This window comes from Apiospora phragmitis (genome assembly GCF_038363925.1).
Source record: "Apiospora phragmitis strain CBS 135458 chromosome Unknown utg000010l:1.0-9815664.0:1.0-9183399.0, whole genome shotgun sequence".
Classification (NCBI taxonomy): Eukaryota; Fungi; Ascomycota; class Sordariomycetes; order Amphisphaeriales; family Apiosporaceae; genus Apiospora; species Apiospora phragmitis.
In genome coordinates this window covers 473047-498068 of record NW_027117409.1, presented here as the reverse complement: position 1 = coordinate 498068, position 25022 = coordinate 473047, and the positions used below count along the sequence as shown (strand labels likewise).

The window sequence follows — 25022 nt, the reverse complement described above, 5'->3', positions numbered from 1 at the left end:
GCGAATATAAGAATATAGCCGCTTAAAAAAATATACTCGAATCGATTACGTAAAGTACGTTTTATTTATTAATATAAATAATATTTATAATAATTTCGTAATTAAAGTCGTATATATTTTATAACGAGAATTTAAATCTTTATAACGCTAGATTATACGATTAATATTAGGAGTAAAACTTTTAGATCTCGTCGAGAATACCAAGGTTAACGTCGTTATAGCCGGCGTTTTTTAAGAGCGTATAGAGCTTCTTTATACGAAAGTATTTAAACCGTCGGTAAAGGTGTCGAAGTTATTTTTCGGTAAAATATAACGTTGTTTCTATACGGCCGGTATTAAAGAACGGATTTCCTTATTTTTTAATTATAAGGAGTATTTTGCCGTCCTTTTATATAATAAAATTAAAAATATTATTATAATACGTTTTAAGCCGGTTAATATTATAAAATAAAAATAAAAAAGAAGTTATAATATTTAAGATATAATATTTAATTACTTTTAATAAGTTCTATATATCGATTATTTTAATTAACGAGATAGGCTTTAAGCTTCCGAACTTAATCTCGACGCTTCCCGGGGTCTAGTCGATTCGTACTTCTAGGTTCTCTCGTACATAGGCCTCTACTTAAGGCTTTCCGACTATTAAAAATAAGGCGGCGCCGGTATCCTAAAGCTTTCTTTAATAAGTCTAGTTATACGGACTGTTAAGGTTAAATTAGTCGGCTTATACGATAGTTTCCGAGTAGATATCCTCACTAGTAAGCCGGTGGTAGAACGCGGCGTCCGTTAAATAAGTAATGCCTTATCGTGCATCTTCCGGATCGAGGTATTCGTATTCCTCTTCGTTATTTTCTAGCTCTTTTTTATCCTTTTCTTAATTTTAAACGAACGTTTCGTACTTATTTTAAAAAAAGGGGCCTTATCCGATATTATTGCACGTTTAGAGATATTAATTCCTTATTCGGGACTATTCTTCGGCTAGGTGGTTTATTGATTAATAGCCTTATTTATAGCAGATTCGGCAGGTTCTTCGTTCGAACTTCCGGTTCCTGTACGGTAATCTTAGTCGGAAAGTGCCGGCGGGTCGCTAGATCCTTTCCTGTCCTAGTAGTCGGCTATTATACGGTAATTTGCTGCCGTAAGCTGGTCGGTTTCCTCTCGTATAATTATTTATAAACCGTTTATTAATTAAGTACGTATTTATAGCCGAGTTTTGATATAGTTCCTTTATTAAATATTATTTTGATAATATCTAGTCCGTTATTATATTTAGCGATACGCGAAAGTCCGAAAATAACGCTTTATATATTAGCTTTTAATTAATAAAGGCCGGTATAAACTTTAAAACTTTTCGATAAGCTCGTATAATTAAGGTATAAAAAGCGATCTCTTTTTCGAATCCTTTTTTAAAGGTTCGTTATACGAGTTAAAGCTTATTTAACAGGATTTTTAAAACTTCGATAAGTTATTTTTCGGCGTTTTTATTTTTTATTTATATAAAAAAAGTTATTATTTAATTTATAAAATATTATCCATAATTTATTATCGTATTAAAGTATAAATTTATAAGGTGATATATCTCGTTTTATTTCTTTTCGAGTTTAATATAATTAAGATAAAATACTTCTATACGGCCGGAAAAAATATTTAAAAAGATTATATAGTATTAGTTTTTTAATATATCTAGCCGTCGGTATATTTTAATAAATATTTATACTTTATTATAAAAGATATTATACGGCTTGCCGATATAATTCTTTTATTTTTTTTATATTTTCGAAAAAGTAATAACTTTATTTTAATCGATTTTACCATTATAAATAGCTCGGTTTAAAAAGATATCGTATTTTATAACGTATATTAGACTAGATAATCGTACGGTCTAGTCCGGCGGTACCGGAGTTAGAGAAGGAAAAGGGACGATATTTTACGACGCTTATATATTTATAAATTTAGGGTTGGACGTTAGGCTTAAAGTGTCCCGTAGTGTCGCGGACGATTATTTCGTATAGAGACCGGGTGTCTCTCGCTTAGGCGGCGGTTATTCGACTGTTTATTCTAGGGAAGAGTATAGAATATCCTCTTTTCGGGTTTTTAAAGTCGGTTCTGCTAGTCGGTCTTATTAGTATATAAGAGCGGCCGGTGGTATTAATTATGTAAGCTTGCTTTTAAAGGATCCGCTTATTAATATATTAATTCCGTTTCTTTTAAGGTAATAATAAAGCTTTTTTTAAAATATATAGTTAATTTAACCGAGTTAATATTTAATTTATTTTTCGAAATTTATATTAAACGCCTTTTAAAGGAACGTTCTTTTTATTTTTAATATATAATATTTTAAAAAATATTATATAAAATATATTATAAGTAATTTAGGTATTATTTTTTTAAAGGGTATTTTTAAAAGTTCGAATCCTTAAAAAGCGAGGTTAACGTTTCTTTTTTAAACTATTAAAAAGATCCCGGTATTTTAAGAAACTTTTTCGTACGTAAATAGTTCGGGGTTTAAAATCGTCGGTCTGTCTAAGTTCGGTATATCCGGGCTCGGTCTCGATTCGCTGATTATAATTAACTCTATTTTAATAAGGGTTATTATCTTATAAATTATATAATAAGGTTATTTAAGTATATAATTATATATAGCTTAACTGGTTTCGCGTATAATTTAGAACCTGGTCTTCTCTTTATAATATATACTCGGGAAAAGGGGTTCCTCCTCGTACGGTTAATTTAGTTCGGCTCTTCCTCTAAATCTCTAACGGGCGAAAATTCTCGGGGCTCCTTAACACGGTCGCCCTTACGTCGGTAAGGGCGTAGAATCGTCTCTTCACTCTTATTAATTTATAATCGCCCCGGGTAACTATTAATTAATATTAAATAAGCTTTCGTATATACGTATAAGTTCTAGGTTTAATTAGGGTTTAATCGTTATATTTTATTATTTATATCTATTTTTAATACGAGTTATGAGGGGTATCGTATACCCCTTTTAATAAAATAAGAAAGGGGTTCGTACGCGTAAGTACGTGGCACCCTGTTTAAAGTAATATAGAAAACCTCAGTTCCTGCGATTTTAATATAAAAAGATAATATAACTATATAATTTAACGCTTTAAATAATTATAACTTATTCCCGGTTTTTTTATTAAATTATTTCTAATTTCTCGTATTAATTAAAAGTTATAATAATTATTTTAAACGAGATTTAATTTATAAAAAAACAGGTCTCGTTAAAGTTATAAATATCCTCTTTTTAAATCTTATATTTATTAATTATATTTTATATAAAAGTAAATTACACGTGATACGCGTCGGGATTTTATAAAACATTTTTTAATAATCGATTTTTTTAATTAAAACGTGTTTAAAGGTTTAATTATTATTATATAAAATTAAAAGCTTAATTAATATCGACGCGTCTCGCGTTACGTTAAAAGAATAATTAATTCGCTATATCTTTAATATTATTTATTCGGGGAAGAAACGATCGCGAATTTAGTTCGATTATATATTATTAAAACAGTAGGAACTAAGGTTTTCTATATTACTCTAAAAAGGGTGCCACGTACCTACGCGTACGAACCCCTTTTCTATTTCATTAAGAGGGGCATACGATACCCCTCGTAGCTAGCACTAGAGATAGATATGAATAAAAGAATATAGCAATATAACATCGATTAAACCCAGAACCTACTTGTACGTACGTACGAAAGCCCATTAAACATATATTAAATTATTATATTTTTTTCGAAAATAATAAGCTTTTATATTAATGATCGTATATTTTATTATAAAGTACCGCCGCGATATTAAAAACGTAAAGTTATATAAAGGATATTATAAACTTATATTATAAATTAAAAACTTAATTTAAAACTTTTTCGAAGCGAAAGCGTTAACTATATATCGCTTTTTAATTATTAATTATAATAAAATAGTAAAAAAGAGATAAAATAAACTTAGTTATTAATAATTACGAGAAAATAATTAAGTAAACTATGTGGTTAATTAGACCGTGGGGTATATTAATATTATCGGTTACGAAAAATAAATACGTAGCCGTGAACGAGGTTACGAAAAAAACTCGTTAATACGTAAAATTTATTAATAAAGCTAAGCTAGTAATGAAAAAGATTTACTAATATATTAAAAAATAATATAATAATAGAATTATAAATTAAAATAATTTACGTATTTAAAAAGTAAAAGTATATTTAGTATTATTATTATTACGTTAAAGGAAAATTAAATAACGTATTAATTAAGTATATAAAAACGATTAAAAACTTAATTCACGAGTTTATAAAGCCTCTTTTAATTAATAAATTTAATAATTTTCTTACATTAATTATATTAAATAATAGATAAAAAGTACTAAAGGGCGGTTTAAAAAAAGTATAATAATATGTTTCGTAATTTTAATAAAGCCTTATAGAAATAAAGGATTTTTATTTAATTATTATATATAAAAATATAAAAATAAAACGTAATATATTATTAAAACGGCGTATAAATAAATAGTTTAATACAATAATACGCTATAGTTTAGTTTTATATAAAACGAAAGTATATTAAAGTTAAAAAGAACTTTATATACGTTATATACTAAGCGTATATTTAAAAGAGATAAAGTAATATACGCTTTAATATTAAAAACTTATATATATAATATAAAATAAACCCGGTAAATAAATATAAAACTTATGGCTTTAAACCCTCGCCTTTTATAACTTATTATATTAAGTAAATACTTATAAGTATAAATTTTATTTTAACGTATCCTATAAGCGAATATCTTATATAAGCGAATATCCTATTTTTTTATACCCTTTTTAATAAAATATAAATTAATTTTATTATAACGTATTTAATATATTAAAATTAATCGGAATTTTTATCTTTAAATACTTCTATATTATTCTAATAAGTATACGTATTATGCCCGGGCTTTCCGCAAATTTTATAGCGTTATAAGCGTGTCTTAAATATTCTCGTATAATTACTTCTTCGACGCGATTCGTTTTATAATTATTTATTAACGTTTTTTTAAAACTATAGGTCTTTTTTAATTTATATATAAAGTGATTCTTTATTTTATAGCCGTTTTTTTTCGTACGGCGGCGCCGGCTAAGTATTTTATTTATTTTTCGAAGTATTGCGTTTTTATTTTTTAAAAGAGTAACTCGGTATATAATATATATTATAGCCTTTATAATCTGGTTAAAACTAATTAAAATAAACGTCAGAAAGTTATTTTAATACCGTAAGATACGGTTTTAAACGTATTTAGTTTAGGATTAAACTTTAATTAAGTTGTTTAAAGTTTTTAATTCTTAAGGAATAAATAGGCTAAAAAACGTCCCCGGAAGTATTAAAATACGTAGCTTTATATCTAATTATAAAATAATATATTCTAAATTATATGGAACGAGTCCTGTTTTTTAAAAGCCTTCTCGTATATTCGAAACGGTGAAAATCGCTTAAAACGCTTTTAAAAACGCTAGTAAGAAGTCTTCCTTTAAAATATAAGTAATATACGCCCGTATAAAACATTTAATTTCTTTTTTATACGTTTTTTTTAATATATAAAAATAGCTAATATTAAAAGGTTAAAGCTTATATAATAAATAAGAAAGTATATAAAGTATAATAATCGAGTTTTTTTTATAATAGAGCTCGAAAATTATTAAGTAATGGCTTTTATAGCCGTTTAAAACTAAGAGGCGATAACGATTTTTTATACGAGACTTAATATATTAATTAAAGTATCGAATCTAGTCCTCGCCTTTTTTATTCGTGGTTTAATTATTTTTAATAATTATGATCACTTAGTCCTTTAGTAATAAGCTGTTTTCGTATTAGGAAAAAAGGTGCGTTTTCCTAGTAAAAATGATATATAAAAGGATGGCGTAACCGTATAATCTGACGCCTTAAATAATTATAACTTATTCCCGGTTTTTTTATTATATTACTCTAAGCTTTTCGTATTAATCGGAGGTGGTTATAATTATTTCGAACGAGATTTAATTTATAAGAAAGCCGGTTTCGTTAAAATTATAAATATCCTTTTTTTAAATTCCGTATTTATAAATTATATTTTATATAAAAGTAAACTACGCGTAATACGCGTCGGGATTTTTATAAAAAACTTTTTAATAATCGATTCTTTAATTAAAACGCGTCCGGAGGTTTAATTGTTATCGTACGAAATTAAAGGCTTAATTAATACCGACGCGTCTCGCGTCGCGTAAATTAAATAATTGATTTATTATATCTTTTATATTATTTAATCGGGGAAGAAACGATCGCGTATTTAAATTAATAATATATCGAATAATTGCATTTTTTTCGGAATTTAAAATTTTTTAAGAATTCGTAAATATTTCGTGTCGTATAGGTTAATTATTTCGTTTATATTATAAAGTTTTCGATAAAACGTAATAAATTAATATAGCTTTTTATATATTTAAAGTTAAGTCTTTTTAGAACGCTTAAAGCGTTAGAATTATATTACTTTCTTTTTAAAGTTATAGTATTTTCGGACGTAAAAGAATATAAAAAAAGGTTGAGGCTATGAGGAAATTTATAAAAGTGGGACATTCGCTTATATGGGATATTCGCTTATGGGATACGTTATATTAAAATAATAGCGTTTAAGTTTAATTATACTTATTAAGTATTATATAATATAATATACTTTACGGTTTAATTAACTACACGGTTTAATTAACTATTTTCTCGTAATTTTTAATAATTAAGTTTATTTTATCTTTTTATTATTATTTTATTATTATTAATAATTAAAAAAAGGCGATATATAATTAACGCTCTAAGCGCTTTAAAATAGTTTTAAATTAAGTTTTTAATTTATAGTATAAGTTTATAATATTCTTTATATAATTTTACGTTTTTAATATTACGGCGGTATTTTATAATAAAATATATAATTATTAACGTAAAAGCTTATTATTTTCGAAAAAATATAATAATTCGATATATAATCGAACTAAATTCGCGATCGTTTCTTCCCCGAATAAGTAGTATTAAAGATATAACGAATTAATTATTCCTTTAACGTGACGCGAGACGCGTCGACGTTAATTAAGTCTCTAGTTTCGTATAATAATAACTAGACCTCCGGACGCGTTTTAATCGAAAAATCGATTATTAAAAGGTTTTTTATAAAGATCTTGATACGTATCGCGCGTAGTTTACTTTCGTACGAAATATAATTAATAAATATAAGATTTAAGAGGATATTTATAATTTCGACGAGACTAGCTTTTTTATAGGTTAAATCTCGTTCGAAATAATCGTTATAACCTCCGATTAATACGAAAAGCTTAGGGTAATTTAATAAAAAAACTAAGAATAGGTTATAATTATTTAAGGCGTTAGATTATACGGTTACGCTATCCTTTTATATATTATATTTGCCGGGAAAACGTACCTCTTTTCCTAGTACGAAATTGCTTATTATTAAAGGATTAGGTAATCATAATTATTAAAAAAGGCTAAATTATAAATAAAAAAAAGTGAAGATTAAACTGGATACTTTAATAAATATATAAACTTTTATACGAAAAGTGTTTATTATTTCATAATTTTTAACGGTTATAAGAGTTATTATTTAATAATTTTTAAGTTTTATTATAAAAAATCTCGATTATTATACTTTATATATTTTCTTATTTATTATATAAATTTTAACCTTTTTATATCGGCTATTTTTATATATGAAAAAGGTTATATAGAAAAAAAATCGAGCGTTTTTTATAAGCGTATATTACTTATATCTTAAAGGAGGACTTTTTATTAGCGTTTTTAAAAGCGTTTTAAGCTATTTTTATTATTTTAAATATTTAAAAAGGTTTTTAAAAAGTAAGATTTATATTATATAATCCGGAATATATTATTTTATAATTAAATATAAAGCTATATACGCCGACGTTTCCGGCGATCTTTTTCGGCTTATTTATACTTTAAGAATTAAAAACTTTAAATAATTTAATTAAAACTTAATTTTAAACCGAGTACGTTAAAAATCGAATCGCGCGATATTAAAATAGCTCTTTAATATTAGTTTTAGCTAAGCTTAATTAAATTACGAAAGATATAACGTAAGTTATATACCGGCTTATTTTATTAAAAGGTAAGGTAACCGCATTACGAAAGGCGAATAAAATACTTAGCCGGTGCCGCCGTATAAAAAAGAAACGGCTATAAAATAGAGGATCACTTCGTATATAAGCTAGAAAAGATTTATAGTTTTAAAAAACTATTAATAAATAGTTATAAAACGAATCGCGTTATAAAAGTAATCGTATAAAGACGTTTAAAACGCGCTTATAACGCTATAAAATCTATAAAAAGCCCGGATATAATACTCGTACTTATTAGAATAATATAAAAGTATTTAAAAATAAAGATTCCGATTAATTTTAAAATATTAAATACGTTATAGCGGAATTAATTTATACTTTATTAAATAAAGTCTTTAAAGGTGGTTATTTAAACCGTGTAGTTAGTTAAACTATAGGGTACGTTAATAAAACTATTTAATTATTAAAGAAAAGTTTTTTTTTTTAGTTTTTTATTTATTAATTAATAACTTATACTTTAATAATTAAACTATTAAAAGATTATAATAAATATAAAAAATTAATATTATTTTATTTAATTTAATTTAAAACTTTCGATATTAAAAAGAATAAGATATATATAATTAATATAAACTTTATTATTTTTTTAATTTTCTTTTTATTTAATACAAGCTTTATTATTTTTTTATTTTCTTTTAATTTAATATAAACTTTAATTTTTTTTAATTCTCTTTTTATTTAATATAATAATACTATTTTATAATCTTTAAATTATATAGTAATTGTTAGAACAGCAAGAACTAAGGTTTTTCATATTACCCTAAAAGGGGTGCCACGTGCCTGCGCGCACGAACCCCTTTCTATTTCATGAAGAGGGGCATACGATGCCCCTCGCAGCTAGCAGAGAAGATAGACATGAACAACTGAAAACCCAAGCGAAAGCCCATTCAACAGTAATGAATAAAATTAAAACTAATAAAGTAATAAACGTACTTATTAAATATTATTATAGTATATATACGAAATATATTAATATTTAAACACATGTATTTTTATTATTTTTATTCAATTTAATATAAAGCTTTAAATCTATCTCGTCCGATGTTTACGTGGGGTATCAACGAGGCGGTGGTGACAGCGAGGGGGGGTCAAATCTTACATTTGAGAAGAAAATATCTGCCCTCCTGAAAGGAACCCATTTTGCAACCATTCCATCATCCACGGATCTTGAGATCTGACCTTCGTTTCTCAAACGCCCTGTCGTGCCACGAATAGAACATCGCCACTAAGTATCATGTCCAAACCGGACAAGTTCCGGCCTGACAAAGATCTGCGGAACGACATTGACGATGCGGTCACTCAATTGAAGAGCGACGGTTGGTCTGAAACGACGCAGAAACAGGCTCGGGTGTTTCTAACGCATCACGTCCTTCCTCAGATTGCCTGGCGCTCCGACTATCCCGCAAATATCATCTTTGTCAAGCATGAGAGAATTAGATTGCTAAAAGAGGTCCCGATTCACAATCTTCAAAGTGGAAACACATGGTGGACTGTTTACATCTACAAGAACGAGGCCGACATAGGCTCGCTGTGCGCGGCAAACATCATATTTGAATGTATCCCAGCAGTTCTGAAGGACGCTTAAGAGGCCAGGCAGACTTGATCAACCAAGTGCTGACAAAGACCGATATGGGCGGATATCGGGTCAACGGAGACCCTAAATCGGACCCGGCACCTTGTCCCACGACCATGTATCTACGACCTGCAACGGCAGCACTCGCATCGCGACAATCGCGTTCGACTCGAGAGAACTGTGGGAGGCGGGCTATGAGTCGGGTGTCTATCAGCACGACCAGGAGTTGTGGAAGACGGTCGCTACCTTGGTCGCAGCGTCTTCCTCACGTGTGCGGCCTCGCCAGGCTGAGAAGCACGAGGAAACTTCGGGCACCCGTGTATTATCGAACGAGGCCCCAGAGTACGATCAAAAGGGCAAGACGCTGTGTATGGCCAGTATCGAAAAGCGATGACGAGATCAAGCAGGAGGGCGGTCAGATTGACAGCGCGTCATCGTATGGTTTGGCACAGCTTATGGAAGAAACCGGCAAGAAGCAAATGTGTATATAGGTTTGGGGTTCCGAGCTAGGCGACGGATTCCTTGATGTTCTTACAGGCCTCCTCTGGTATAATGGCCAGACCTACAAGTACCCAGAAGATGACCCGGAAATCACTAGCACTAAAGAGCGAATCATGCAGCTGGATTGGGCCCGTCAGGAAGAAGACTATACCGCTGCATTCGACCGAGCTGAGGAACAGTGCGATGACATACTCGCCAGATCGCATGCAGCAACCGATGACAGGATCAAGTTCCATCTTTTAGTCTCCAACCGCGAGAACAAGCAAGCGAGCGCTGCAGAGCTGGATTATCTAAGTCGGGAATACGACGATATCCAGTTTAACAAGGATTCCCTGGCGAACCATCCGCGGCTCTTTTCGTCAGAAGAGAAGGACGCCTTCGAGTGCCGTACTTCATACCTGCGTACCTACCTACCCACGTACCGTGGTGGACCACGCAGAAAAGAAGCGGCGCATAGACCGCGTGCGAGACCTCCTCGAGGAGCTCCCAGCCGGCGTTTCGAACCGGAGCGCATATGCGGCAGAAGACGAAGACGAGACGGCGGCTCCTCTGACGGCCCGCAGCCCCGTAGCCAGGCCAGCAGCCCCGTAGATGCAGGCCCGAGGACAGGCAAGAGTAGAACCTCGCCCGTGGGACCTTTGGAACTTTCTTTTCCTTTCCTTCCTCCCCCTTGGAAGCAACAGCATCATCAACAGCAGATTCTTTTTCAACTACCTCTTCTCCACCATCTCTGTTGTCCCTTTTCCTGTTGTTGCTTTCTTGCTGTCTTTTCGTGCGCGAGAAAAGATGGCTGCGAATGCGGTGCTCGTCCAAGCCGGGCTGAGCCAGGCCCAGCTGCACCGCCAGCAACCACCGCGCTGACCGACGAAGCGCGATGCCGCCGTCCGCAAGACGCAAAAGGTCCAGCAAGACTTGAAGGCCAAGATGGACGTCGTCAAAAAAGATCCTTAGCTTAGGAGGTGAGCAAATGGATTGTAACAATAGCACCTATCGCAGCACCGGGTTCTAGTCTTTTACATAAGTTTAAATTCTTATATTCTAAGTTAATTGTTCAAAACTTGATTGCATACCTGTTCTGTTTTATGTCTCAGTTCTGTAAATCCGTTCGGACAACCTTTGTCGCAAAATCGGCAAGGGTGCAGAAACGCTGGAAGAGGTCGCTGCGAGTTCAATCCGGATAGAACTGTGGGTAGTTAGCGGCGTTGATAGCCGCAAAATTACGAAGCCTCTCGTTGAAAGGCAAGATAAGAACAGAGGCCGTGCTGCCAGGTGAAATATATTAGGCCTCATCCTCTGGGAAATCGACGATTCCTCGGGCTATATCTTTATCCAGAGCTTCAATCAAGGCATCGTACAAGATACCATAGGCACGGCGGGCTTGTTTAAGTCGTCTGTTTCTTCATCGCCGTCCTCCTCCTCCTCTTCAATCAAAGTTACACTGCTCCTCGGGTGTCTCGGGTAGCACTTCTGCTTCCTGTAGGAACGAGTCTACCAAAGGAATTAGTTTCGATATCGTGACTACAAGGCGTTTTGAGTGGTAGTTGAAAAGGTACTTGCCGTAATCTCGCTTTCGCGAAAGAGTAAAGAAGTTCTCAAGATGAAGTCAAATCCCTGGCCATATTATCACGGTCAACGAGAATATAATGAAGATGGACTCGGTAGTATTGGCTAACCAGCAACGATAATTGAAATACCATGCTGCTGCCCAACGGGGCCAACGGCAGCAACGGCAAGATATGACTATACGACCAGATCAGGAACACAAAAAATTAGTGATTTTCCTACTTCGGCGCGGTCTGCGTCCGACGTCAAATCTAACCAACTTGCAGTCGCCACAATCTTTCTATTACGGTACCAGACACGGCTTGCCGCCTTTAGTGTTCGTAGGTTCGATCAAGACTTCCCAACCTTTCTCCTTGCTGAAAGTGAGCTTGATGACTCCAAAGTAGGGCAAACTTCTCATCCCAGAGCCCCGACAACGTAGCGTCGCCGCTCTGGGTCTCATGCAGATGCTCCCCGAGTTTCCAAAGTACCTCAACGTTGCATTGAAAACATTAACCCGACGAGCTTCGTGGATGCTCTCAACCGCCTTTCCGCCTCATCACTCTAATACTCACCACCTTGTCGTCTTCTTGAGGAGCCATTCCACCATAAAATCTACCTCCCTCTTTTTTGCATATCGGCAAAATGGTATCCGAGAAAAAAAGGATCGAGATAAAAAATGCCAAGGTGCACCGTAATCATATCCTGCGGAACTTCCGCAGCCAATGCTTCGAGAACACTCCCCAGACCTTCCCGGACTTCCTGCGGTTCGCCGCCGAGAACACCACCGGTTTCGTGGCCATTGAATTTGACAGCTGGGGCATGTCCCAGACCGAGGTCACCGAGTTGGGCATCACGTATGTGCCACCGCCGGAGCAGCTGCCACTGCCGGATATGTATGAGGGCGAACCCCCGAAGCGCAAGAACCGGGATCGCGACCATAAGCACGACCTGCAGCAGCTAGTAAAGAACGTCTACAACATGGACCGCCTGCCCCCGCTGAGGAACACACTCGCCTCGTATGGGCTTGGGTATTTGGAGCGGCGGGACGGCCGTCTCCAGTTGTGCGCAGGGAACGATGCCGTAAGGATTGCCATTCTTCTTGTCAAGCTCCTCAGTCTTCCACCCTCAACCCAATCTAGCCAGGCCAGGATAGAGCATAGAGGCGTGGGACACAGGAGAAAACCGTACTCTTGGATATTAAATAAGAAATTCAAGTCCCGAAAGTTCTGACCGACGACTCGACCAAAGCCCAAGGAGCTCTACCCCTATACGGCTGCGGTGCGCTTGAAGGGTAAAGGAGGTGTTGGCAAGTACGAGCTTCCGTTTTTCAGCCCGGAAGGCATGTTCGACCACTTCAAGCACTACGGCCCGACAGCTTGCGGGGTCAAGAGACCGAGTAATTGCAACGCATGCGCATACCTATGCTTCGAGTCGTTGGAAAGTCTCAATACATTCGTGACGGGCGTGCATAGGCAGCAAGTCATGGACGGCCGTGAGTGGTCAGCCTTTTCGCAATACGATCCTTCGGTCCAACCGGCGCGCTAGCTTGAGGAGCATAAACAGAACAAACGAGAAGCACGAACGGCGATGAAAGAGGCCAGGCAACAGAAGAAGACAAGGAAAGAGAGAAGCCCTGGACGAGGTTGCGAATCAGGATATGGGCGGTTTCTTCAACGCCATGTTCGAGTCGTAGACGTACTGGAATCGCTGCTAAGGTAAAAATGAGAGATAGGAAGTTGCCAGACTACGTCGCTAACGTAGCGATATAACCACTCACCAAGCCACCGCTTGAGCGATTTGCTTGTTAAAGGTGGCTTGGCTTATGTGCAGCTATATGGTTCAATGAGTGGGTAGTGCTGGTACATGGGTACTGTTGGGGGACCATCTGGCGTGGTGTCTGGTGTGTTGTGGGTGGAAGGCACGCGAGGATAGGTGGATCGAGGGGGTGCAGTGCTTGGTGGTTATTGGGAGACCATAAGGAAGTTGCGAGAGATGGAGACCCACCAGTGGCCATTTGCGTATGAAGAAGGAAAGGTTACCTCGGAAATGTATTGGAGGAGACTGTGTACCTAAGTACCTACCTTATGTGTCGTAGGACAGAGCTCAGTCTGGGAGTCGGGCGAAAAGGGGGTAGAGTTACTCCGTATAGGATACCTAAGATACATATCGAATGGAGTGCACAAACGATACGAGGCAGCCTCGAACTGTGGAGGGACTGAGTATTACTGCATGCATCTTCAGGTCGTTCAGGGGTTTCTCAGGGCCCAAAAACTCCCTAATCCACTGGAAGGTATGTTGACCAACCTGTGGATGAGCGACGTGACCCCACGGCAGACAGAACACACAAGCTTTGTTTGCTCCCAAGCCTCTTGCAAAAGTTGTAATTCAGTCGCACAATGCCATTGTACGTTACCAAGTGCTATGTTTCCAGACAAAGAGTTTGACGGCATCGTGTATAATACGCTGACGTCCTCCTTGTCCCAAAAGGCCCATCGGGGTCTAGATTCAACGACCGCGCGACGCGACACGCATCACCCGAATTTACCGACCATTACCACGACATCCGACAGACATCCAAACTCTTCCAGGACTTGAGCACCCTTTTCGATCGACTTCCCTAAGATGGCGGATCATTTCCAAATCCTCGATATCACCCGTGACTCGGGCTTTTACGGCGTCAGAGAAGGATATTATCGATGGCTCAAATACATCCAACAGTTCGTAAGAAAAGAGGAACGAGCCCAGGAGATCGAGAAAGCGCAGAAAGCGTGGCGGGTCCTCGGTTGTTGGGGCACGCGCACCAAATCCCTGGAACAGCTCAGGCAGGAGGACACATTGGGCGCCGCCCGCCAACAGCAGGATGTGCGGTTCCAGCAGGAGACTGTACGACACAAATCGGCCCTTGCTCCTCCAAACCCGCCGCCGCCACCAGTATCAGTCGCTTTAGCATCAGCATCAGCAGTAGCAGCATCTAGCCTGCCCAAACCCATGGATCTGGACAGGTCCGAAGGGAGGCTGCCGGCGCAGTGGTTCAAGCAGGTGGCCAGGCACGCCCTCACGACGCTCGCGAACCTGAAGAACGACCTGACCCGAGCCTACGAGGCCACTGACCAGACCCGCCACCGGCTCGCTGCGGCGCTGCTCCACATGCCGGAGCTCGTCGCGGCGCTGGGCGCGTGCTTCGCCGTCATCACGGACGCCTTCTACCTCGTCATGGCCCGGATGACCGAGCTGGAGGACTACTGCCGGCCCGCGACCGTGGACGCCGTCCGCGACGACTGGGACCACCGCGACGGCATCCTGGCCCGGCTGGCGGCGGCCCGCGACCTCACGGCCCAGTTCTGCGACAAGGCGCTTTCGCTGGACTGTGTGGTGCGCGAGCTGGCGGGCGAAGTCGGCAGCGACAGGGCGCTTTCGCTGGACTACGCGGTGTACGAGTGGGCGAGCGAAGACGGCAACGACAAGGCTAGGGAGGACGAGCTGCTGAACGACCTGCGCATCATCTTGGAACGGTGGCTACGGTTAATCAACACTTTTCACAAGAAGGGGCGCACGTCGTTGCTCGAAGCAGCTCTGGATACGAAGTTGAAGAATAGGAGATAAAGCGCTCAATTGGACCCTGCAGGGACTTATTTTTGCACATGGACAGGGCACGGCCTTCAGTCCTAAACCGCCTGAGCTTGGTTTTGTTGTCAAGCACTCGAATAAGGAGTTGAGCCTTGACTTTGAGGTAAGTAATCTGTAGGTAATGTCTTCATTCATGCTAACACTGCCTGCGGCTACAAGACCGCTTTGTTACGTAAACTCTGGCTTGCCTTGTTCTCGTGACCAACAACAAGGAACAATGCCAGTCATGATGCTGGCCAGACTCAGAGCACCCCTGCATTGTTTATGCCTCCACAGCAATTGCCGGCCCGTGGGTTGTTCCGCCCCTCGGTCCAAGATTCGCGACTCTTGGCGATGCAATGCACGAGGCGCGCGATCCAGTTGCGGTGGAGTCGCCTCTCCATCGAAAGCCCAGTTTAGGGCCAGCAGCGTTCATTTACCCAGCAATGCGACCTCGTATTCCTCCCCCAATGCTACTGCATCGAGGAACGGGCAGTACGAGGTGCCCATAGAACAACGGCTTTACGGCTTTACGGCTTTCCCCTTCCAAAGTGGAAACGATCGTCACTACCGGGGCCCTCGGGTGACGTTGCGAGAGGCTGAGCCATCCGAAGTGTTGTCCCTGCTGCTCAACTAATTTCGGGTCCTCGTCTGATCTCGACTCAATATTTAAATCCAACGTCCGTCGGGTCGAGTTTCTACTTTTGCTTCCTCTTCACCCACCGGCAATATCAACTCCAACGATATTTACCATTCCCTCGTTTCTACCATAAACCAAAAAATACTCAAATAATAATCTATAATCACTTCCAACTCCCAACTCCCAACCATCAAAATGCGTGCCTCCACCATCTTCGCCACCCTCGCCGCCACGGCCGCGGCCACCCCCGTCGCCATACGGGCCGCCGACTACCAGTGGGACGTGACCGAGTGGACCTCCGGCTGCACCAACGACGACTGCAGCTACGAGTTCAAGATCGCGGGCGCCGCCACCAGCGACTACCCGGCCCGCCCGGCCTTCCAGGCCAGCTGCTCGGGTGCCTCCCACGACGGCGGCATCGCCACCCAGTACGCGCCCTGCAAGATCGAGGGCTACGTCGGGGGCACCATGGTGTCGCGCCTCAACACGCCGTCCGAGCTGCTGGGCTCCAGGACCGTCGTGCCTATCCAGGTCAGCTTCCAGTTTGCTGACCTGACTCAAGAGTAAGTTTTCCCTCCAATGAGACAGAAAAAGGGAGCTTGTTTGCTGACTGCCCCCCTCTAGCAACACCTACTGGAACTACACCGGTGTCGCCAACACCACCTTCAACCGTGGCAGTGGCTCCCCTCCCGCGTCCTTCGCCATCATCCCCAAGACGTCCTTCGGCATTGCCTAGATGTCTTGATTACGACGGCACGAAAGGCGCTGGTGGTGAAAAGTTGGAACTATGTACATGGTTCATGTCTATCATGTAATTACTCCGTAACGAATCTGCACATAGCCTTTTATTATACATCACCTGAGTCACATTGCCGTCTTCTTTGATTTGTTGCTATATATATATATATACGTTCCCTTCCTAGCTGAGTGGGTAAGGCGGGTCGATGATGGGGCATCTTCGGGAGCCGGAAATGATTAGCTTTTATGGACGAAGCCTATTCTTAGAAGATGGCCGATCATGGCCGATCATTGCCAAATCTGAGTTATCAAGTCAAATGGTTACGTGTACGTACATGGGTGAGACCGGGTCTTGTCATCTAGTAATCCTTCTTAGACAGGGCTGGAATAGCAGGAGAGAGTAACAACAGCTCGCTCCCCTTCCTGCTCACCACGGCGGGAATGGGCTCTTCCAGGCATCCATCTTCCTTGCATTGTTCGTGACTTTCCCGATCGGTGGATATCGCTCACTCAGCTTGTTCGATATGCCGCAAACCTCGGTACATTCCTCGCCGACTGTGCTGAAGTTGGTATAATGCCGAGCTGCTGGTGGGACGCTGGGGCAGCTGAACTGCCTCCGTGAAGCTCGCGGCCCCGGCGGAGGGCACGGAGGATCTTTAGATGGAGTGAATGCATAGCTACGGGCCCCCGAACTACTGGAAACACTATTTACGTCTGACCTGACGGCTGGACAAGATCCAATGCCCTTACAATAATCCAACGGACTCTGGATGGCTCTGAGCGAGGTGCCTACTCAGGCATTCAATTTCCTTAAACACGTATATCCAAGTATATACCTTGGATTGCATACCTCGGATTACAGACGGCATAAGGTGCAAAGGAACTAACATTTTACGGTGATCCGGTCAGCAAGACTACATACAGTCTACGGGACGCAGCCAGCAGTTCTTAACCTAACCGCCTTCGACTTTTGAGGAACTCGACCCCAGTTGAGCCTTCTTCGACGGCTAGTGATTCTTTTGAATTCAATATTGAACTAGTTAGTAGGCAGGTGGGTGTTGTTATATGAGTAGGTAAACCGCTGTTTAGGGTATAACACAGCAGATACTTAGCAAAACTACTCTATTGGGAGCTTGACGTATTTTACTGGTAGATATCGTACCCCGACCTTATGCACCGAGGAAGTTATGTAATACCACCGACATCATCCAATGGCAGTATGCTTACGTAGCAAGGCGCAGCAAGCGGAAATAACCGATATGAAGAACCCTACAGGATTCGTGACATGGGTCTTATGACGGTCCTCTTCGTCCTCCCCCTGTCCATCAGTCTGGGTGTCAAACACACCAGAAGTGGAGTCTGTTCCCATCCAATGTAGGTACTTATTCAACCAGGTTATCAAACCAGTATAAGCAGCTTCCATCAAGTTGCCAATCGAAGTTTCATAGCACCTTAGCCACAACCAAACGCAATTCAAGATAGCTTAGGTTTATTCCGATACAGTTCCTTGGACCGATCGCGAATGGCTGAGCAGAGCAGCTTGGTTTAAGCGAGTCGCCGACGTCAAGCTGTAAGAGCCGAAGAACAGGGGCCGGGGCATCCGGGATAATCAGATTGACGGGAGGGAATCTGGGGAACACAAGGCCTGCAGCATCCCAGCCCACTGTCCGGTTTTGGAGGCTCTTTCGGGGTAGTTTCGGGGTGGGGCCTGGGTATCCTCTGTTCGGGTCGTCGTGGATTCCATGAAGGGGTAAGTCGTGTATGTGATGGGCTATCCATCCCCGCAGTCACTCCACGGGAACCATCGCTGCGGTACCCAGAATAACCGGGTGCAAATTCTTTGCCGCAACAACAATCTTCCATGGTCGAACCAATGCAGGGAAGAATTCGGGACACCGGCACATGCGCAATGCTTCCGTGATGACAGCATTGACATATAGGAGTTTTCCGGTCCCGGTCATAGCGATATCGGCCTCCCGAGAAACGGCTGAGCGCACTTCTTCTGCCAGCCTTGGCCAAAGCCGCAGGGTTCGTCGCAGGAAGTATTACGTCGTGCCTGAAAGGGTACTCGGAATCGTTCCTGACCCACCGAGGATGAGAGCTGTGCAGTTGGAGGTGATTTCAGTTTTCGGACAGAACTCCGCCCCTTTTCATCATTTCCAAGCATAGCCGACATGTTGTCCTGTCTGGCTGCACGAAGAGCACGGCGTTTGGCAATCTTGGCGTCAGTGAACTGTTCATTGTCGCGTAGCCTTCTGATGAGTCCCCTAGGAGCTGGAGGAAGTCTAGTGAGTAAGCACCCTAACCACTTAGCCGTCCTACCACGTAAGCAGCCACCTAAATTAACTACCGATAAGCGAAGCCCCCTGACCCCCTTTTCGCATATAAGTCTGCATCCAACCCGCTTATTAATAATCAGAGGATATTGCCAGAATCGTCACTTCTCGTGCTTTTTAGCCATGCCTATCCTAACCCCCGAATCCGCCATTTAGCGTGCCATTTTAGCCGTATAAGCTAGCGAATCGGAACGTACAGTCTCTAAGAAACTTAAGGTACCCCGAGCCACTTTGCGGAATAGAATTAGGGGCAGACCGACTCGGACCGAGTCTAAGGAGTCCGCCAGGACCCTCTTTTACCCAGGAGGAATATTTTAAGACCTAGGCTATCCAATAGGCGTAGTTAAGCCTTACCCTTAAATATAACGTGTTCCGGCTATTCGTCGCCCGGCTATTTAAGACGGACCAGCCCGCCCTACTTTTTAGAATTTATTAAGTAAAGAGATTTATTACCCGTTATCTTAAATTTAAAACCATATTAATTATAACGATAGATTTCCGGCGCCTTTATTATATATTCGAAAAAAATATCCAGCTTCTTTTTTTAATTTTAAATTAGAATTTTATTAAAGATATTCCCCCCCGATTTATTTATAATATAAATAAAATTAATAATATTATAAGCCTAAATTATAATTATTATATAATTAGCCTAGCCGAATTAATTAAGGTCTTTATTTAAAATACCGCCTATCGCGAATAAGCGACCGCCGTAAAGTTTATAAGTATAGATAATATTATTCTACCCTTTTTAATCATTTTTAAAAACGTAAGCGTATAATAATAATAGTTTTTAAACCGCGGTAACGACTTTTATAACCTACGGATAAATATTAAAGATTAATTATTCGCTTATTTATTTAAAGGATAAATTAATAACGAGCTAGCGATAATATAATTACAAAATATTTACCTATTACGGACAAAACCGGAGGACCCGGAGCAATAGCGGCTACTTATTTTAAACGGCTACGGTAATTACGTATAAGATTATTTTATAATTAAATATATAACTAATAAAATTTAGCTATTATATTTCCTAATATATATTTCTTACGTATTATAGCCTTTAAATCTAAGTTCATTCTTTATATTAAAGCGGAAAATCCGGAATTATTTAACTCTTCGCTATTAATTAATATTTAATATAAACGTAAGTAAGGTTAACTTTATTTAAATATAATATAAAGCCCGGAAATTAGCCTTTAAACCTAAAATAATAACTAACGGGTAATAAGCTACCGGAATCTACCCACGGGATATTTTTAAGCCTTTAAACTCCCGGCTATATAAATACGAGCAAGGCCGTAACTAAAAAATAATCCCTTCACGCCTTAAATAACTTAACGACTAGTAAACCCTTATTTAAAAAGCGCCTATACCTATTAGCTCCCGGTATATACGTTATATCAAAGCCCTGGCCCGGAATAGGGATATCCAGCTTAATAGCACTTATAAAAAACTATTATTCTATAAACTAAAAAAGGGGCTCGACTTTTTAAACGCTTAATTAACTAGATTAAAATAAAAGAAAAACCGTTTATAAGCCGAGTTAAATAAAATACGTAAGCTTAAAACCCGTCAGGCGATTAAAAACCCTAATCGGGCCTTTATTACAATATAGGATATAATAGTAATTAAAGATGGAATAATAGGTTAGCAATATAACCCCTAAAATAAATCGAGTAAAAATAAGGCGATCTAAGTTATTAGCTTAAATTCGGAAAACGATTCTAATATTACTAACTATATTAAAATTAAAATTCAATAAAGCTATAATTTTACGATTATTTTTTAAATAATTATTAATAAAATAAACTTGGGTTACGATATTATATAGTGTTAAATTTAGGTGGCTGCTTATGTGGTAGGACGGTTAAGTGGTTAGGGTACTTAAAACAAGATTGCATGCATGACAAAGAACCTGGAGCTTACTGATCAGTAGCATCAACGGAAGGAAAATTCGGCTGGTCCTTTCCAGGCAGTTGCCAAAGATCACGAGTCCCGTCATATGGAATATCAACGATGCCCAAGGGTGGTAGCCTCCGCTGGCCTACCAGCATTACCTACCGTCAGTATCTGCCTTTGTCTAGTCATTTGGTGCACCGCTAGAAGGTTCATCCGCGGGAAGGAGGTTCCCTCCTTCATTTGCCCCGATTCAGACGCCAGGGCTCCAGGGAGCGGGACCTCAGAGGCAGTAAGTAGGGAGGGAAGCAGACGAGTCTACTTCCACGTAAGACGAGCCTATAATACCATACATCTTGATATCGCTCGCTCCCTCTTTCCGACCAAGAATATCCAGCGCGACGGCTGGTGGCGAGAATGGCCAATTACCGCGGTTTTTGGGCACCATAACTCTCGTGATTCCTTCCATCCGCCTTTTCCTATCCCTGCTTCTTCTTCATGATGGCAACATCCGCAACCATGCGAATCTTGTGCACGCCATCTTCCAGCTTGTTCCAAGAGCGCTGGCGCAGCTCCTCCAAAACGGCATCGACCGCCTCCTCCCACCTGTCCTCGTCCTACCGCTTCCAGCGCCCCCGCCGGCCTGGCTAAGAAGCTCTAGGTGATCGTAACCCACCGCCGTAAGTCGGCGCCCAGCTCCAACCACTCGGCCCGCTCGACGAACGCAATCTCGTCGCCCGGCGTCTTCCAGCCCTAGGCCGCGGCGTCCTGGGCCAGCTCGGCCTTCTGGTACCAGGTCACGCCGAGGAAGGGCGCGAGGGGCTCGTCCGCAGCCCCCCGCGTGGCGTGGTGCGCGCGCGCACGGCGCCGTGTGCCACAACATGTCCTTCCACACGGCGACGACGGCGGTGCCGCCGGGCTTGAGGGTGCGGCGTACGTGCGCCGCGGCGGCGGCGGCATCGGGCAGGCCGGCAAACACGGAGGTCGCGGCCGAGAGGTCGAAGGTCGCGTCCGGAAAGGCGAGGGCACAGGCGTCCGGATGTTCGCGAACCGTGACCGGCCAGGTGGGGGGTTCTGCTGGGCCAGGGTGGCTTGCAGCTCGGCCAGGTACATGTCGTTGACGTCGGTGGCGTGGACCTGGACGCCGGCGGGTGGTTGGCGGCCATGACGGCCATGGTGACGACGCCGTAGCCGCAGCCGTTGTCGTGGATCGCCGACGACGACGGCATGCTCGACAGGCCCAGTTCCTGGAGCAGCGTCAGGGCCATCTTGTCGCTGACGTTTCCCTGGAGCTCTTCCAGGAGAGCGCCGTCGAACTCGATGGTTTGCTTGGGAAGGAAAGAATTAGCCATGGTGACAGGATTCAGCGTAGAGGACTCGTATGCTGATCTGATGTTGATTAGGAAGGTTCGAGGATGTAGAACGGATGCCAGCGGACGACCGAAACTGTTGACTGCTAACCTAGAAGTGGGATGGCAAGATGGGTAGATTAAGAGCACGAGGTGGTTTTCCCTGGGCGTCAAAGAGATGGCCCAGGCTGCGCAATGGAGATGTGTCGGTTGGTCGGTCGCACTCTGACGAGTGGTTTGTAATCAATAACATGCAGCCATTAGCACGTCGTTCGCGCCGCCTGAATTGAGCCATCTGCCAACTGACCTACAGGGTGGAAGAGGGATTCTCGGGTCTCTCGGAGCTGGCTGCGCGGTATTACTCTTTTTCTCACTTATTTTGTCGATCAATTCCAGGGATAAAGCTAGATGCCAAGAGATAGGTATATATTCTGATAGTTTGGCTCAGGGTAATCGTCTACCGCTAGGCATGAACGTGCAACTATCTGTGCCTACTTACATCGTTGATATACTTACTGAAGTCGGTTAAAGAAGTAACAATAAAGTCTAATAGCCGTCTATATTTAAATAAATAATAGATCGGTACTAATACAAGAGCTGTGATAAGACCGCGGGGAAGTAGAATATACGCGAAATTTAGTTTTTCTTTCGTTAAGCCGAAACGATTATTCATATAATCCAGGCTATCAAAACAACACTTTGGGTTGTGTGAACCGGACGTTGTCTAACTTGGTTCAGACAGCGGAGGATTCAACAACCTTCCAGTCCCTCTTGACCGTGATGGTTTTCAACTCCAAGTTGCTGCGTCTGTTATTAGCTCCGTCGGAGAAATCAAAGGAAGCACCGTCTGCCGCAGCAGCAAATTTGGACTGTCCCACGCGTAGTTATCTCGTCGAGCCGTCGTCGTCTGGGAGTTCCGAGAATCCCCCCATCCGAGGAGCAGAGCGAGGTCCGGTGTTGCCTGTAGTGTTGCCTCGGGCGTAGCTGCTGGCTGTGGGTGTCGAATTGTCTCGAGACACCAATGGGCGGAGAAGCGGGATGCATGCTGCCGTTACCAGCATAGAGGGTTCCAGTGCGCTGAACATGAGGGAGATACCGCCGGAAAAGGGGAAGTCGCTCATGTCGATTTTGATGATCTCGGCGAGTCGGACGGCGCTGACAGTGCAGACTCTGTATCGCCATATGTTAGCTGGTGCAGTCAGAAGAAGACGGAAAGCAGGAGCACGGCCACTTACGCAAGCCCGATACCAAAGGTCACCATTAACCCAATCTTTTTGTACAGCTGTAGCGACAGGCCGTAAATATACGGCATGGGGAGGAGCATAACCACAAGGCCCACCGGCGTGCCGATGGTAAAGGCGCAGATGGATAGGACCGTGACCAGAGCACGACGAAGACGGCGCAGGCTTGCGTGATCAGGACGAAGCTCCCGATGGAGAAGATCTTGGTGTACAGGGCGAGGATTGAGAGTTTCGTCAGCCCGAGGCTGACCGACCAGAAGATGACGACCACGGTGACGAGCTCCATGAGAAGGGTGACCGCATCCGGTCTTGCCATCGCAAGGACCTCGGTCATGTGGTATCCCATCCCTCCAACCACAGCGCAGGCGACTGCAAGGGCTTGGTACGCGACGGCGACGATCTGAAGGATTGCATTTCGTTAGAGGAGACTTTCTGTAGAGATAGAACTGGAATACTCGAACGCGGAGAAGAAACTTACACATGCCAAGACGATGAGCCAGTCGCTCAGGTCAAGAGTGCGATTCTTAAGTCTCGACCGCGCCACCATTCGCAGGGCAACGGCAGTCATCGGTAGCAAGGAGAAAACGACGGCGCCCCCGATGATAGCCTTCTGGCTATCACGCCCAATTGGGAACACATACACCATGGCGGAAACTGCCTTTCCAGAACGTCTCTGGTCAAGGTGCGGCCTGCGGTTGATAATCGGAAAACGGGTGAACGAATTGGGCTTTTCGGGTCCAGAGCGATGGCATTGGACGGGTCTCAAGTTGTTGTTATAAGGGTAACTTATGCCTGTTCCACTGCAATTCGTACTGGAGGCCCTCCCTCCAACCGGCAGAGAGAGCGTAACCAGTATAGTGAGCGGGCGCACAGAGCAGCAGGAGTCGCTCGTTATTTCGTTGTTATCGGTCTATCCTTGAATTATTATAACTCGGCGGACACCGTTTCGACTTCAGGCCTTCTCTGTAGGAAATACATCCAGCATCTCACTTGAAACACATATGAATACTACGTCAAAGGCTGGTGAAATCATGCTTCGCCTAGGACTGGTGTGATCGCAGCTGGTAATAGGCACGCATACAGTCCAAACTTTTTGCGAGGAGACCTGGAGTAGATCATAAGAAATACAATAATTTAAGGATAGACTGTCTCTCGTATGGCGAGCTCCTGCTTCCGACGACAGACACTTGACAGCTAGCCCGCCTGACTTTAACTTTGTATGAGCACCCACATTATACTAGAGTTCTTGCTTCGCTTGGAATCAGCGTGACTGTTCCGCCCCCCTATCCTGTTCATGCAAGTATTCTGACTCGGGCACCACGCCAACATCCCACAGCTGCCCTCGCTCTCGTTGTTTACATCGAGACCACACTCCCTACCCGCCACCCAGCTGCGACTGACTCAAGTCCGTGTTTAGTACCCTATC

The 25022-nt window shown here is 41.6% G+C and overlaps 6 protein-coding genes across 6 annotated transcripts; 4 read left to right on the top strand and 2 right to left on the bottom strand.

The window, feature by feature from the left end:
* Positions 1-9396: 9396 nt before the first annotated feature.
* PG994_009967 (uncharacterized protein) lies at positions 9397-10827 on the top strand (the record flags this gene model as incomplete). The annotated part of the gene is made up of 4 exons (XM_066861376.1): positions 9397-9692; positions 9877-10103; positions 10273-10623; positions 10676-10827. The coding sequence occupies 4 exons, from the start codon at positions 9397-9399 to the stop codon at positions 10825-10827; spliced, it is 1026 nt and encodes a 341-aa protein (XP_066710486.1).
* A 1596-nt stretch (positions 10828-12423) lies between these two features.
* On the top strand, positions 12424-13326 carry PG994_009966 (uncharacterized protein; the record flags this gene model as incomplete). Its single annotated transcript, XM_066861375.1, has 2 exons — positions 12424-12861; positions 13030-13326. 2 exons carry the CDS (start codon positions 12424-12426, stop codon positions 13324-13326), a joined length of 735 nt encoding a protein of 244 aa, XP_066710485.1.
* A 1077-nt stretch (positions 13327-14403) lies between these two features.
* On the top strand, positions 14404-15384 carry PG994_009965 (uncharacterized protein; the record flags this gene model as incomplete). The annotated part of the gene is made up of 1 exon (XM_066861374.1): positions 14404-15384. One exon carries the CDS (start codon positions 14404-14406, stop codon positions 15382-15384), a length of 981 nt encoding a protein of 326 aa, XP_066710484.1.
* An 838-nt stretch (positions 15385-16222) lies between these two features.
* PG994_009964 (uncharacterized protein) lies at positions 16223-16763 on the top strand (the record flags this gene model as incomplete). Its single annotated transcript, XM_066861373.1, has 2 exons — positions 16223-16590; positions 16652-16763. 2 exons carry the CDS (start codon positions 16223-16225, stop codon positions 16761-16763), a joined length of 480 nt encoding a protein of 159 aa, XP_066710483.1.
* Positions 16764-21485: 4722 nt separating this feature from the next.
* PG994_009963 (Methyltransferase) lies at positions 21486-22358 on the bottom strand (the record flags this gene model as incomplete). The annotated part of the gene is made up of 3 exons (XM_066861372.1): positions 21486-21623; positions 21683-22097; positions 22144-22358. 3 exons carry the CDS (start codon positions 22356-22358, stop codon positions 21486-21488), a joined length of 768 nt encoding a protein of 255 aa, XP_066710482.1.
* An 881-nt stretch (positions 22359-23239) lies between these two features.
* On the bottom strand, positions 23240-24242 carry PG994_009962 (uncharacterized protein; the record flags this gene model as incomplete). Its single annotated transcript, XM_066861371.1, has 3 exons — positions 23240-23525; positions 23695-23996; positions 24075-24242. 3 exons carry the CDS (start codon positions 24240-24242, stop codon positions 23240-23242), a joined length of 756 nt encoding a protein of 251 aa, XP_066710481.1.
* Positions 24243-25022: the final 780 nt, after the last annotated feature.